Source organism: Sipha flava, unplaced genomic scaffold, assembly GCF_003268045.1.
Source record: "Sipha flava isolate LNK unplaced genomic scaffold, YSA_version1 2_pilon_pilon, whole genome shotgun sequence".
NCBI classification, from domain to species: domain Eukaryota; kingdom Metazoa; phylum Arthropoda; class Insecta; order Hemiptera; family Aphididae; genus Sipha; species Sipha flava.
Window position 1 is genome coordinate 4,379,331 of NW_020272972.1, and position 17,785 is coordinate 4,397,115.

The 17,785-nt window shown below is 26.8% G+C and overlaps 1 protein-coding gene across 4 annotated transcripts in view; it reads right to left on the minus strand.

Moving 5' to 3' along the window:
- Positions 1–17,785, minus strand: part of LOC112686005 (otoferlin-like) — a 175,491-nt gene that overhangs the window by 17,326 nt on the left and 140,380 nt on the right. For 3 of the 4 annotated variants that reach the window (XM_025558099.1, XM_025558098.1, XM_025558095.1), the window contains exons 5-10: positions 16,134–16,349; positions 15,858–16,053; positions 10,900–10,962; positions 7,127–7,211; positions 4,264–4,420; positions 2,265–2,451 (exon numbers count right to left, since the gene is read on the minus strand). In XM_025558099.1, the coding sequence (XP_025413884.1) occupies positions 2,265–2,451; positions 4,264–4,420; positions 7,127–7,211; positions 10,900–10,962; positions 15,858–16,053; positions 16,134–16,349 (904 nt within the window). Of the gene's footprint in view, positions 1–2,264; positions 2,452–4,263; positions 4,421–7,126; positions 7,212–9,346; positions 9,432–10,899; positions 10,963–15,857; positions 16,054–16,133; positions 16,350–17,785 lie in introns of all 4 variants that reach the window. The other variant, XM_025558097.1, reaches the window with a different exon arrangement.

Here is a 17,785-nt window from a genome sequence, read left to right on the forward strand (position 1 = left end):
CAAGGGAAATAATTGACATAAGGAGTTAAAATAATTATGTAATGTACATCAATAAAATGATTGAAAATGTAAAGAAGACGTTAATAATAACCAATAACTGTGAAATGCTTTACAATTAAAATAAAATAAAATATAATATAATTATAATTTGTGCGAAATAAGAATATTATATTTAAATATTTTTCCAACACCAGTTTGTCCATAGACAGAATAAAATATAAGACAAGATTTATCTTAGTAGTAACTGGGTTCTATCATGAAAATAGTGTTAAGTTTGTACGATTAGTGTCAAGGAAACACATCATGTCCACGACGTTAGGTTAGCGAAACGAGTAAAAACATTTGGGAAATTGTGTTTCGTCACTATTAGATTTTACTCACATATACTTATTGCGTTTAAAGTTCTACATTCCAAAAATTCCGGAGGCTTGTCCGAGACATACGACCCCAAACCGGATTAAGTATTAATGTCGCCCGTTCATGTCACAATATCTTACGTGTCGGAATTTTGAGACGTGTATTAGAAGTACGTGCAACTCTGTTTCAATATAATACAGGTGTGACGACGGCTACGTTTGAGTTCAATTCGTTTCAGGTATCGGAAAAAAATCGGAGCTCGGAAAAACAAGACAATTGGTACCGAAGTGGTTAAAATTAATTCAAGTTTTCCTTAGAAAGTTTGTCAAACACGGTGAAATTCGTCCGAAACAGAATCCGTAGGGACGATAAAAGTTTCAGTTATCCTGAGTTTTATTTTTTTTCATCGAATGTAAACAGTTAACTTAAATAGTTAATAAATTAGACGATCTATATGAGATCGCAAATAATTTAGTACAGAAATAAAAGTTGGAAATTTAACAGCTAGTCGAGAAATGTATGTGTTGCCGGAGCAAACTATTTATCTGGAAAAGCGTGTATCCTATAAATATAAATATTTATATTATTATAAATTCTATAAATATAAAACATTTAATTTAGTGCTTCAATTTTAAATTATGTGAAATATGCTTGAGTGTTATTGTGATTGTTGTTTGATTAATAAAAGCTTCTTTGGATGCATTCACAATTTCTTCACTCATTGCGAGTGTACATATTACGATATGATATGTTACATGATGATATTATATGTGATACATTATGAGTGATGTAGAAAAATAGGCGATGTAGATATACATTGTTCGGACACTGGCCTTGCCCAGGCAATTTGAATATTAATACATTTTTAATAATAATACTCATTATTATAACCGTACAATATTTTACTAATATCATAATTTTTTTATAGCATAGAACAAAGTATAAAATATCAGTACTATATTTCTAACTCACTATTTATATTATTCTATCTTATATATATTGTTTTCCCATATCAGATTGATAAAATTAATATAACTATGTCGATACAGTCAGACAACAATAAATGAAAAGTAATTGATATTTACGATTAACCAATCGAGTTTTCATGCTTTTCAAGAAACTTTGCACTTTTTAATTATTCATTTATATTTAAGGTTCAAATTGGCCAAGCAATGTGTATATTGTCTGGTATTTCATATTACCCGAAACATATATATTCATTTAAATTAAACAACTAAAATTGACAATCTTTAGACCTAAAGTGATTCAATGTATGTATAATAGCTTACAACAATTTCACAAAATTGTTATTATATTTTTACATTTTATGAAATTAATCTGATGAATAATTACAGTAGATTTCTGTTAATCCGATAATTAAGGATTACTAATCAACTGAAACTTAATAAGCATTCCGTTCAATCATTGTATCTTCGAGTCTTAATTTATGTATCAGAAATACACTTAGGATTTTAATGGAAAATAAATATTGTCGCTATAACCACCATTAATGTATGTGTAATTTAAATGTCTGCTATAGCTGTCCCACTATTTTAATCATTTGAACTTCTAACTCTAATGGTTAACTCATTAATACCTGTGTTAAAAAAATATAAAAATAAATATTAACAAAATTAAGGATAAACACATTTATTGTAAATGTATACAATTAAATAATTAGCATATGCTTTGAGAAGGTTCTTCAAATCACGTTATATAATAACTGTAAAGATAAATTGTATTAAAAAAAAAAAAAACTAAACCATTATATTTATAAACATAAATAAATTGTATGTGAAAACGTAAAATCAGTGAACACGAGTGAAACGAAATGCGTCGAAAACGAATTAATATTGTCGGTCGGACCGAATACTTCAGTATTATTGTAATCGATAAGATTGACTTACGGTGAGCCCGGCGAACGATACTTGCACGAACGGGTCGACCAGGTCACGGGTCTCGCCGGTGAATGCTTTTTTCACGTTAGCCACCAGCGTGCTGTTCATTTTCGGCAAACCGTCCGCCCTGTATATCCGCACCACGTACTTGGCCCTCTGCCGGTCGACGGGCACGCCATCGGGCAGCAACAGGTTCCTAACACATTAAGAGAAATTGATGAATTGTACACGTGCACTGCGAAAAAGCGCCGTGCTTCATTCACCCGGAAAACTCGACACAATCTTCAGGTTGAACAAATATTATGTCATCGAATCCGATCGCGGGAACAATAATAACATGATCGAACGAGGTCACGAACGTGATCCTAACTCGCCGTTCTTTCTTTCCTACAGTCCCGTTCGAATCAAACCATCTGACTTGTTTGATAACGAAGAAAATATGTGATGAAAAATATTTTCAGAAATAATTCGTCAAACATTTTTTCAAATAGCGTAGTTCCAGAATAACGTCATTTACACGTGGACGGATGTGGTGAAAACGCCGTCAAATTAATATAGCACAATTTTACGCAATTACGGATCGAAAAATGTTGTGCGGTTTGATGGGAGCTCGATGGTCGACGAAATGGTATGTTCTGCCGGGCATATGAAATGGGAACTAAAATAATCGGAGATCGTTCCCAAAATATCCTAACAAACTCTCAACTGGCATTATTGTTGGATTGTTTTGGACTTTGTCAGTAAAATGTATAAGGATTATTAATAATAACTTATTACATTTTTAAATTTGTGAACCCATAAATGATTATCTGTCACCATGACTAATATTATAATTTAACGTATAGAAATCAAAAAACTATTTTTAAAATCATTATGCAGCTTTGTTGGAAATTGTTAAAAAACTTTAGAAAATATCATATAAAAACCTAAAATGTAGTGTTGAAAGTTTAAACCACATTTTTAAATCTTTATTTTTTGAAATAAAATACTTTTAAACACAAAAATAAAACTTTGAATAATGACAAAATAAATAACTGTGACCCTACCAACAACATTTTTTAATTTTTTCAAACTAATAGGTAAATATAGAAATACACCATAAACCTACATTCAAATTTTTTAATTTACATAGAGATTATTTATAAAATTATTATCAGAGCTCGGGACTTATAGCACTTAAAATTATTACAATAAGCACTAAAATAATCATTTAAAAAATTTAAAACTAAGCAAGAATATTTAATCAAAAAAACTATAAAATTCTAACTAAAAAGTGAAACAAAACGAAAATAAATTTTTACTTTTAGGACTTTAAATTTTTTATGGATTTTTCTGAAAAATAAAATGTTAACTATTCTCTCAGTTCTTGATCATTCTGACGTTTGACACTTAGTTTTATTTTCAGCGTTGGAATATCTTTGTTAACTCTGCAACGATGCCTTTGACGGCGACAAACTACGTGACAACGTAGATAAGATAAGAATTAATTTTAATATTAATTCTTTCAAAAACGACTTTGCAGGATAAAACTCTAAAAACGTAAAAAAAAACTGGTCAAATAAGCAAAAATAATCAGAAAATCTGGAAATAATCATTTTTTTTAAAAAACTGTTGGAAAAAGCAAAAAGCAAGAAAAGGCACTCAAATTTCATAATTGTACGTATTATAACTTGACATACACTTCTATAACACTTTGCTACATTCTAAGTCAATACATAAAAATAAACAAATGCTTTAACTCCCGAACCCTGATTATTATTTATTCTTGAATGAATTTTTATAAATTTATAAATTTAACAATTCTAAATTTGATTATATTGCAAGGTATATGAATATCGAAATCATTATTCTTCCTAATTACATTTGTACATAATACCAAACCATATTTAAGAAAATAATAATTAATTAGTTATTTTCTTATACAGTAGGCTCATAGATGGTAAGTGCATGAGTAGTTTAAATGGATAAAAATTGAATTATATTATAATAACTTGTTATACAAACTCACGCTTCTATATCGTCTTCGTCTTTTTCCGTTTTAGGAGGTATTTTGATTGTGTCGCCTTTTCCGATTACACTGATGTCACATTTTAGATATCCCTTGGGTCCGCCGGCTATGTCATCGGGATCGGTAAGAAGAGCCCATTTGTGATAAAATTGATGTTCTGAAATGTCATCGCACAGCAGTGTTATAGTGATTTTAAATTGAAGATAAAAAAGTCAAAACAAAAACAAAATAAAGGATTTGTTTTTCACTTAATTTCCGACTGAACATTACATTTAATATAAAAACAAAAAAATTGATTAATAAAAAAAACAGTAAAAAATGATGCACGATACCGTTTTCGACTTCAGGACATTTTCACTGTTTTGGGAAAGTTAAAAATACCCAGATTAGGTTAAGTCCTTGGTAAAATCTTTTCTTTTCTTTTCTTTTTTTTTTTTTTTTTTTTTTTTTTTTTTTTTTTTTTTTTTTTTTTTAATAGCTGTTTGAAATTTATTTGTAAAAATTATTTCAATTATTTTTTAACTATTTAGAAATTCAAAATACCTCTTCTTCACTCGTACCATTTGTAGTTTACTTTTGAAAAAAATATCAATTCTAAAATGTTTGACAGAATATTTCATGATGCGTTTCAAAGGCTTTTTGAAGAATATGATACACGTGTTTTTGCAGTAAAATATTCGATACGGAACATAACAAAAATATCAAATATAAATTTAGCTAACTGTGGTATAGTTAAAATATTTTTATACAATTATTGTGTAATCAATTTTTTTCATGTTGCAAACACTATGCATTTAACGACAGAATAACGTACTGAATCTTTAAACAATTTAATATTTTGATCCATATGTTCAAGATATCTGTATTCGAACTAAGTTATTTGTGGATTTTATATTGTATAGTGTAACATGACAAAAAAGCTGCATACGAACTGCGTCCCGTGGCAAAAATTCTTTTCGAATTGCTTCTCAGGTATTTTTGGGAGTCATACTACTTGCGTTCCCATTTTTTTTTTTTTTTGATTACATACCGATTGTCAATAATTTATTACTTTACTTGGTTTCTCACTAATATCGTAGGGAGCTTTTCATTTTAATTTATTACTCACGGTTCGACGGTTTAATATTTTGTTTTCTTCATGATGATTACCATTAATAACTTTGTTGACTAAATCGTAATCGAAGTTTAAATGAATATAAGATTCACACATTTTTTTACAGCAAGACCACCGTTCAATATTGTTTTTTAAGTAGGTGCTTGTGGAATTAAAATGTATACTCGTCAATAGAAAATAAATTACATATCGTTTTTCTCTGTACATAGTATTCATTACACTCGTCATGATTGGTTAAAAAAAGTAACACGTGTAGTGTAGTGGACTGTTAACACTGCACTGCGACAATAGATGAATTGTTCTACAGGACGTAACTTGTAAGAAAATTATCAAAGCTTTAATGTAATCATTTTTATTAAATCGAAAATACTAAAATAATTTATGAACAATAATTTCGCCTTTATATGTTTTAGATAATATCACAGGTAATCGGGATGCAATTCAGCAATCCTCAAGAAAAACCCGGGACGCAATTAGTATTATACATTTTTATACATTTTTATACGGTACGCAATTCGTAAGCAGCAGACAAAAACAGTGCTGCTATGTCCGACATATTTATGTAAAGAATTAAATTACCCCATTCCATTCGCGGTGTAGTTAAAAAGTAACAGGTATAACCCATGTGTTCATAATTTGTAAAATTAATTGCTATTGTATTCGTTCCTCGTTAAAGTGTAATTAAACATTTAAATTATGTTAATTATAAATATGACAATCTAACATTCTCTAGGTGCTATAAGTAATTTAAATCCGTAAACTCTGCATTCACTTACTTTTTTGTTTGTTTTTAACTGTCGAGGGTAATTATTACTTCATACAATTTCATTAGAGAATTAAAAAACAAATGTAATTTTCAAATCATACTCGTACTATTCTGTACAGCACATGTTATATAACATCTGGGAATAAATTTTTCATTTCATTCAAATTTTCTCACTATTTTATTAGGTACTCATAACACATCATAATCCTCACATATTAAGATCATTAATAATTAAATTAACACGAAGCTAACTCTATACGAGTAATATTTTTTTAACGACAGTACGAGTTTATAACGTATGTTTAAAAATTACCAAGATAGATGTACTGGTTATAAAAATCATGATTTCATCCATTGAGGTATTGATTTTATCGAAAACGGTGACTAGTAAAAAACCATGCATATCAATAATTGAACGGAAAAGCAAAAATAATTCAGCCCATTGTCATTTACATCTAGATTCAAAAAATAAAAATATTAAGGTGCTTTAAGAATAATAAAAAAAAAAAAAAAATGATACATATCACGTTTTTAAGTCCTAGGGGCAAAACGCTTTAATCAAATATCGTTAGGAGAACAAAACGTGCTATAATGTGGAAAAAAATCCAAGGAAAATAAGGTAGTAATAGAGCCAGCTGAGTATAATATATTGTGTGAAAGGAAATGCATGCGGTGAAAAATATAGTGAAACGAGACGTTAATGTCGTTTGCGGGAAAGAAAAATGAAATATACAGCATGTCACATGATAAATACGATGATGTCCGTTACGGAATATATTAAATGATTACAGTAATATATGGATTTATTAACATTGAACAGGTGGTCATTGTTATCAACAACAAAAATAATACAAAAACATTCCTATAGATCTCTGCAGTACACTCAATACTTGGTTTATCTACACAATATTGTACATGATTTATATAACATTATAAATTTTTTTTTCTATACAATTTATAGAGGTATATCCATATCTATGTACCTGGCTGGTACCAGACGGTGCCAACGTCTAATTTAAAGCTGCCCCACAGTTTTGATGCTTTTAATATGTGTCTTGATTGTAAGACCTTTTTTGAACATTTGGATAAACAGAAAACAAAAACATAATAAAAGTCCAGCAATTCGTGTGAAATAAAATAAACACACATAGGTATGTGTTAGTAAAAGTTAAGTGATATTATTATAACAATAGGCTTGTAGATCCTTATATCTGTATAACTGGCGATGAGTTATTTTCATCATAAATTGAATATTGAAATTTCCGGTTTTTTTCTTTTTAAGAAACAATTTTGTAAGTAATAAATAAATTTAATTTTAAACTTTACTTAATGTTATAGTTGTCTGGTATTACGTTCAAACTAGGCATAATATTAATTATTGCATAAAGCAATGTTACATGAATTTTAAATTAGAAAATTATGAAATAAACTAAGTTTTGTTTAAAAGTTTAAATTAATTAATGTTATTTATACTTTTACCAATACTGGTTAATTTATTATTTTTGATCTCTAATACTAAATCTACCGGTTGATGCAGATGCACTAAAATACAAGATTATTAACCTAAAATATAATTGAATATTTTGTAGTTCTTAAAGTTCAATAGATTTGTTTGGAAAACATAAAATGAAATGAAAAACTAGAAAAGTGTAAAAAGGATCTAATTTAAATTAAATTCTATTGTTATCATCAAAGTTTGATAAAACTTCCACGTTTATTATATGATGATTACTTAAAAATATAAAAAAATTTCTTAAACTTATTTAAATTTTAATGATAAGAATAAAAATATATCAATTCTTCAAAATTTTAAATTAAATTATAAAATTTAATGCATACTTAAATTTTCATTAAAATATAATATGAATATTTTTGTCCATAATATTAATTTTTAATTACTGATAAAGTAGTTTTTAAAAATATTTTATGTTAATTCTTAAAATTAAAAGAAAAAATATTTTAGTGTAATATATTAGGCAAATTATTCTTAACATATATAATTTAAAAATAAATGCCACATGTAGATATTTAACTAAAAATAAATTAAGAATGAATTAAATTATTTGTATTATAGATGTTTTGTTCTATATTTTGATTTATTTTCTTTAATTTTCATAAATCACGAAAAAATTTTATGTTCATCGTTTAATTTAATACAAATTTAATTAAATATTTGATTCATTTTATGTGCATTTTCAATTCATTCCTTTACTTTTTTTCAACAAATATTTTTAATTTTTAATTTGCTAATTTGCTACACATTATGATTTAATGTAGATATAATATATTACATAAATTTAAATTAGAAATATAATTATTTAAATGGAAACGAGAGAAAAAAAAATTATGATTAAACAATTACGATAAAGTTTAACTGTAATATTGTAGCATTTCGCATGTTTTATTTATTTATTTTTTTTTAATAGTTAATGTCAAAAATAAACAAAGTTCTGCATTATATTAAGACTTTTCTTTAGAATGGAGAGTATTCGAAAATGAAACAACCCAGACCATTTAAATGTTGTAGTCTGAAAACAATACTGGTGTTGCTTAATATATGGACGACCTTGTTTTTGGTGTGACAGCATTAAATTATAGTGCAAACCATCATGCACACGTCTATTAATCAATCACAGAAATCACCAGGGAAATCGGAAATGTAAACAGTGAAACGAACCCACATGACAAAGAACACGACTTCACTAATAAATTACAATACCTTTTGCTATATAATTTTTTTTTTTTTAACACAATAGTTACAAAAATATGTTCTGAAAGCAATATTATTTAATATTTTGAATTATATGAAATCCGCAAATAGGTTAGACACATTTTTATTATATTAAAACAAATAATAATTTATATTTAAAATATATTATGCTTACAAGAAGCATTTTAACAAAATAAGACAAAACACGGTAAACAAGCAAAATTACGTTGGAATTAGTTCCTCCATAATATAATATAGTTACTTATATAACGAGTGTGTATTCAATATATTTATTGGTGTGTACATGTGTGGATTAAGAAGAGTGATACAGAGAAAATGTATTCTTAAATTTATGTTGCATTATGTGTTTAATAGTATTCAAAATATATATCAAGGATGAAAAAAGTGTATATAATATATATATATATATATTTAAATATAAAAAGAAAAAGAAACGAAAAAAAAAGAAATTAAGAAAAAATATGCAATGTACCGGGTGTCTCATAGACAGTGTGTAAGTCGATTTTGAACGATCCAACCACCGTGCCTGACCTTAAGATTTTTTTAGAATGCAAAACCTGAAGATTTTCCATAAAGATATTATTTAAAGGAAAATATATTAATCGTGATATGTATATATATAAAAAAAAAAATAATGGCTTTTTATATGTATACAATACATGGATAACCATGTAAATAATGAATTTTCTAACTTCTTCATCATAATGTTTTCACATGAACTGATAAAAACATTTTGTATAATAAAACCGATATAATTATAAATTTATACAAAAAAAAATAAATAAATAAATAAATAAATAAATAAATATATTTTAATATTTACAGATTATTATACAGGAAAAGACATATTGATTATATAAATATTCGTATTCATTTAGTTTTAGTTTTAAAAAGGAAAATATTCTGGTTATGATAAAATTTTTTAGATAAATCATACTAATTAAAAAAAAATAAAAGCGGAATTTATTATTTGATTGGTCCAACGTTTTGATTTAATTACAACTGAAATGTTTGGTATACATATATTGTATTTCAATGTTTTTTTAAAATATGATAATTTACTGAGCAGATATTAGTTTTATTTCGTATTATATTGTATCGTTATTAATAAATAGTATTATTTAAAGTAATTTTTCATACAATATCTGTGCTTAAAAGTCTTATAAATCACACTAGGAAAAACATATTATATGTTATATTCGTAATTACCGTTGTATGTCCAGGTTTCTTATAATACATTCTTGTTAAATTATAATTAGTGAACTATATTTTGTGATAACTCCTATTTTTGTGTTAATATTTCTTAACTAAACAAAGTTATATTATAATAAATAATATAAGTAAAAAGTACCAAAAAAAAAATAAAGTGAAAATGTATTAATTTTAATGTTATGGAAGCTGTGTTTACGGAACACAGTTAAGTACTTGAAATATTTTTCTATTTTTACGTACGCAAAAAAATAGCTCGTACCATATAAATTTATAAAATATATGAATTCATTTTAAGGCATATTTCTTGGTTAATGTATTATAAAACAGAACGAAGCACAAATAAGTATTGGGGAGTATTTTTAAATAATTAAATATTTTTATTCTAAAATGGTTGGTCTACTTAATGTGAAAAAGTTTTATATTGTAAATTATTATTTAAAATGTTATATATAAAATATACATTATGATGAATATCTTATCTTCATTACGATGTATTGATATATTTAAATGTTAAATTTATAAAAGTAATACAAATAAATTATTTTATATTTATATATAAATCATGATCATATTAATGTAAAAGTAAAATATGTAGAAGGCAAATTTAGAAGATTTTTTTCGTTAATGTAAGATGATGAGAAGTAAGCTAATTGAATAAATTAGATAATTTAAATACATGGGTCCAACAGTGATGTCTCCCCAATTTTTTTATTGACTTTGTGGGTCGTTGGAAAAGACATCAAAGCCTTCAGTTAGGGCATGTATAATTTAATTATAAAATATAAGCGTGTAAATAACATAAAACTAACTTACCGATAGAGTAATAATTTTATCAAATAACATCACAGATGGCATATGAAAATCAAATACAAAATACTGAAACAAAAAAGAAATATAATATTTATAAATACAAAAATGTATGAATAAATGTTGAAAGTAAGCAGTTTAGTGTTATTTGATAAGTATTATAATCTATAGTTATATAAGAGCTGAAGAATTTATTTTATACCATACCACAAATAAACTATGCAATAGTATTTAAAATAATTGATTCGACTATTATTTATAAATATTTACAATGAAATTTTTAATGAATCGTGGGAAATTGACGACTTAGAAAGTATTTTCTAGATCACTTACATATGGAATACAATCAAGGGTGAAATATAACTATTGATTGGACATGCTTGACGAAGACTAAATCAACTTTTACGCAAGTTTCTGAAAGAGGACACCAACTAGTAGAAGAGATTGTTCTGTGATATGAGAAGATGTAGGATTTCTGGATAAAGAAATTGACAGGAAAGGACTAGTAATTGATAAAGGAAAGTAAGGCATTGATTCTATGATGTGATAGCCAATGGATTTTACACGAAGAAAGTTGTATGATTAGTTTGGCATTGAATCGTTTTGTAATTCTTTAATTCAAAATTGAACATTATTATTGATCGTTCAATATTTTGCCCAGTATAACAAAAATCCAATAGTATTATACTTGTTATATTTGTTCAATAGAAAAATAAAAATTTTAATTTTAAAAGTTTTTTGTGTGATATTTTTATAATGCTTAATATTAAATATTAATCTTTTTATTTCAAAAGTATGTGTACATGTTCTGTGAATGATGGTTTTTTTATTTTTTCAAAGTGGTTTTATGTTTCTGCGTTAGTGTTTGAACTTCTACGTGTTCCTATTATATATTGATGAGCGGTTGAATAATAATAAATCTATTATCATTATATGATATAACGCCACTATAGTCAGTCGTAGGTCATAAGAATTGTATTGATACATCTATCTATCTATCTATCTATCTAAAAACCAAGAAAAAATATTTTTTGAATTCTGAAAAGCTTATAGAAAATAGCATAGATTTAAAATAATAACACTGTTTAAATGTATGAAATGTTTAAGTTAATTTATTAGTAATACATTTTATTTTTCTTATACTGTAAAAGGGTAATTTTCTGATTATTCGATTATACTTTAACAATTTTGATTCATACAATCATATATTTAAATCGATTATCAATTTTTAGTTAAGGATAATCACTTTTGTAGTAGTAGTAAACAAGATATGTGAAGCCTCTATGTAGAGTACAACTTTTTTTGTTTTTAATATGTGCATATAAACAAAACGATCACTGAGTATTCTTGTCATGAAAATTAATGGACAAACTAAAGAGATATGAGTAGGTACATTACGCATTATACTCGTATTTTACGAAGAAAAGCCCATCGCCCATGATATTAGTACACCAAAAAATAAGTGTATTTGTTGTTTGAAATTAACATTTCACGCTTGGGCAGGAGTTACCAATGTAGGACCTTTGTATAAATGTAATATAGTCGATAATTTTCGGCATTTTGATTTAAATTTTAAAACTAATATTTTATTTTTATCGACACTTTGTAACAATTAGTTTATGGTCAATATATCTGTTGTGTTGTAAATTTAAATATTATTAATAATATAGTGATCGTTGTATTTTAAATGAAGGTTATACACGGTGTTTCAAAAGTCTTCATCCGATTACGAACTGATATAGTTCGGCGACGGTTAATCGCAGGTTAATGACCAATGTATTAATGGAAAGATTAGATAATCAAGTTTATTTTAAGTTATTTAGTTAATAAATTTGGCACCGTAATGGTTAGTGAACTAGGAATCATTAGTTTGTTTCGTTATGGCGACTCCGCAACAGAAAGTATTTTGCGTCTTACGTTTCAATAAGTGTGAGTCGGCGATAACCGTTCAACGTGATTTTCGAAGAACTTATGGAACTGAAGCTCCTACTACTCAAAGCATTCAACGTTGGCACCAAACTTTCCAAGAAAGTGGTTGTCTGTGTGCACAGAAACGCTCAGGTCGACCTCGTACCTCTGGCGAAAACATCGAGCGAGTTCGACAAAGTTTTGTTCGAAGTCCACAGAAGTCTACACGTTGTGCAGGCCTAGAGCTAGATCTCCCACATTCGACCGTTTGGCGTGTTCTACGACGTCGTTTGACATTGAAGGCATACCGAATACAACTGTTACAAGCCCTCCTACCGGATGACAAACAAAAAAGGATTGATTTTTGCAATTTCATATCCGAAAAACAAGAAGAAAATGAGTCATTTGTCTCACGCATTGTTTTTTTCGGACGAAGCCACATTTCATCTAAGTGGAAAAGTCAACCGCCATAATGTCAGGATTTGGGCTTTAGAGCAACCACACGCAACTGTTGTGCATCAAAGATATTCACCAAAAATCAATGTTTTCTGTGCAATTTCCAGTAAAAAAGTTTACTGTCCATTTTTTTTTTGAAGAAAACACAGTAACGGGTAACACATATCTAAACATGTTGCAAACATGGTTGTTTCCACAGTTACAAGCGGATAGTGATGAGTTTGTTTTTCAACAAGATGGAGCACCGCCGCACTGGAAGTTAGAAGTTCGCCGGTATTTGAACGGTGAATTCCCTCAGCGGTGGATTGGGCGTAAAGGAAACGACGATTTGGCGATTCATCCATGGCCACCACGTTCCCCTGACCTCACAGTATGTGATTTTTTTTTATGGGGCTACATAAAAGATAAAGTGTATGTACCACCATTACCTACAAACTTGGAAGAGCTTAAAATCAGAATCAAAGATGCTGTTAATGCCGTGACACCAAATTTGATCAGCAACGTTTGGAAAGAATATGATTACCGTATAGATGTGTGTCGGGCGACCGGTGGGGGTTATATTGAATATTTGTAACCAAAGTAAATAAAACTTGACTATTTTAAGAATATATTTTACTTTATTTAACCCTTATATCTTCATTTTTAATATAAATATAATATTCTGAAATCGGATGAAGACTTTTGATACACCCTGTATTGTTATGATTACTTGAATCTGATGAGGAAAATAACATATATAGTAGAATATATGTGTATATCAAAAATGTGTTTTAGAATCGGATGTTTATTATTAAAAGTATAAATCATAATGACTTAAAATATTAACTTAGCGCTACTTATATTAACATTGAAATATATTTTAGAATTTTTAAAATATTTTATTGTAATTTGTGTATATTTATAGGTGTTTGACATACTCGATTTTATTATAAAAAAATGAACCGGTTAGTTTGATAGTATTTTTAACTCTTGGTTTTAACGCTTGAAATTGATGATCTATGCTCCAAATATGTTCGTCTTATTTGAATGTATAATTTAAGACTTTTATGTATATAATAGTGAATTTCATGATTAAATTATCTAAGATAATGAATTATTCAGGTAAGAATAATGAGATTAATGCTCAAAAAATTTAAATAAATAAAAGAACACTATAATTATAAGTCGGGAAAGACGAAAATTAAATATTTTAATCCCACTCAAAAATAAGCTCGGATTTTATGTAGGAATTATAATGTCATAAAGAATGATAGCAAAATGTTGCTATTATAAATAAAGTATATAATGTAATATACTATATATTTACAAAAGGTATTGGCCATAAAGCTTTTTATGACTTAACCGAGTTTGTTCAAAATATATCGTTATTTTAAGCCGATTAAAATTATGAATATGTCACATTGGTAATGTAAATAATCTAGAATTATAATTATGTACAAAGATTACAGGCGTTTTATAAAAAAAAACAAAATATTAGAACAATGAATTGTGTTGGATGCGAGGCTAATTAATTTTATTTACTGAATTTGATAAATTATATTTAATTAAAACGGTTTTTTTAATAAAATTAAATACTTAACAGATAATTAGATACATATTATGACGATAATAATAATTAAATGTTATAGGTATTGGAAATTTAAAATACAAGTAAATAACATTATTTCATTACTTTGTCGTTAGTAAAAACATATCGTACCTATGATATAGGTATATGTGTAATAATATGTAATCTGTAATTATATGTAATTTAAACTTTAAAATGGATTTAAAATTTCTTTAGAACTGTAAGATTTTTTTTTTAACTTAAGCATCTGTTGGTTTAAAAATAGATTAACTAATAAATTTTATATAAAATTATACACAAATGATTAGTCATTAACATCTCCGATCAATGGAATAATTGTCATTGCTAATAAAATACCAATTTACTTTTTTCATTTTAATCCCATTGAATTTATTATATTTTTGTAAAATTTTTTATTTTATAATTTAATTCATATTTTTATTTATTCAGTTAATTTTAGCTAAGCATATTAAGTATACATAATATATATAGAAATAATAAATAAATAAATAAGTAAATATCAGTTTACTGACTTGAAATATTTAGGCCTAAATTCAGTCTCATGAATATTTTCTCATAAATCCAAAATTATAATATTATGACTAAACCCAACACTCAAGACGACGACCTATATAGTGAGTTGATGAATACAACTCTTTGAATTAAGATTTGGCATTTTTCACTATGAGCCAAAGCTAACAAAAGTTTGGTATACAAGTGAATACCGTACAAAATATCTATGGTTTCGAAATATTATATATTGTTGGTTGAAAATAATTCCCGGTTTTATGGATTTATAAGACTCTATAATTGAATAGTTAGATGACGTGGTACACTCGTAATTTGAGAATCGTAGGGAATTTTTTTTTATATTCATAGATCCCTGGATATGATTACGATCATGCGTTCGAATGTACTAGTAAGCGTCGGTATTGTAGCCCATTTCATTGTCGGTCAATGGAACGTTAAAACTGTAGTACACTTTAGCGTACACGTTCTAATAATATTGTTACAATACTGCGCATAAGCATACCTCGTTGTAGTATGGGCAATTAGTGCTTTCCTTCACGCTCGTGTATTTCTTTACTTCACCAACTTGTACGCAGACCACGGGATCCATATTTAACCCTGCCAGTTGTCTGGCTTCAATGATAGTAACGCAAACTTGAAAATCTTGCGATTTGAGTGCGTTCTGGGTCGTATTTAGTTGATCTTTGTGTTTCAACGGTCTAAAAATAGAAAGAAAAAAAATTGCACATCTTGTATTCAGTTTTAAGAACTTTACTTTTCTACTTATTGGGTAATTTACTTTCTCGGCTTGGGTGAATATTCAGCGTTGAGGGAGTTAATAGACTCGTTGTCCGATGAAAGATCACTTGTCTCTGTCGCGTGGCCTCTTCGATAAGTAATAGGAGCCATTTGTGCACTATCATCGCTGTCCACCAATGCCTCCTTGTCTTGTGAATTTCTCTGTTTACCCATTCTCATTAAACTTTTAACGCCTTTTTTGAACATTGTTCCACGGCTATAAGAATAAAATATAATCGAATTGTATACTTTTTTTTTTATCAAATATATAAATATAATGACATGGTATATTATAATATTATAAATCTATGTTACGTGTGAGTTGATCAAACATTAATATATTATTAGAAACTTATTATTAAGTGTTTAGACAAGTTAACCAATTAACTTAATTTAACTATATAAAATATTTTTGGACTGTTGATTTTAAATTATATTTTAACGAAATTGACCTATAAATCATCTAATGACTTTTTTAGTTCAACTTAAATTATTTAAATATGATTATTAATATAAATTTTATTCTATTAAGTTTTTGTACATACTTTGTATTTAGAATTCAAATGATAATATACGAATAATCAATTCATAGAATTTGAATTCATTAGTATTAATTAGAAAAATGATTAATAATAAATAATAACACAGATTATATTCATTAATACATTAAAAGAAACTTCTTCCATTTATTGACAAGACATGAAATTAACGAGGTGTATGCAGCAATACCTATATAATAATTGTAATAAGCATATTCTAAATTATTGTAAATTAAAAAATATTGGCATAAATATTGTATTATTAAAGAAAAAAGAAAAATGACAAGAGTAAAATTTAAAATTATAAGAAACTTATTAAATATTAAATATTGTCATAAATTATATTATACAGATATTCAAAAAATAATATGAGAAAATTGCAAGTTTAATTTTCTTTAATTTTCAATTGTTATATACTTTAGGAAAAATTTTAAACTATTGATGATACTTTTGGATAGGTTCGTTTAATCCTGTAATTAAATTGCATGAGCTCAAATAGCTATAATAATTAACTAAAATTTAAATTTGAACGGTGAAATTTAATAGAGAACAATATAGAGAGATTTTTTTAATAGATTTATGTATGATCTAGAGAAAATAGTATATGCAAATAATTTAATATACAAAACTAGTTAACTGCATATAAGATATATTTATATATTCAGTTTTTAAATGAGAAAATTTTACCTTATGGTACACTAAATTACGTTTTTTTTAAAATTTTTTTTTTATAAATATAAAATCTATACATAGTGCAAAATAAGTATCGTGAAATAAGTAAATATTTAGCAGATAGTTTAGGAATATTTAGAAGTCACCCATTAAAACACTTAACTCGTGCATTGGTTAAAAATAAAGAATATATTATACGTATTATAGTATATGAATTGCTAGAGAAGAGAAACAATAACGAGAAAAGCATGAAAGAAAATTCTAATAGGCTAATTAGAGCTAAAGATCTTTACAACATCTTCTTTTTAGCCGACGGCAAGGTACTACGGGTAAGTTTATGGTATTACAATTTCTGCTGAGTAGGTTTTTGTGATTATCTAGACGTGAAAAGAATCGCTTATAAAATATTACGAATTCTTCTTCGTTTGTTTTAATTTATATG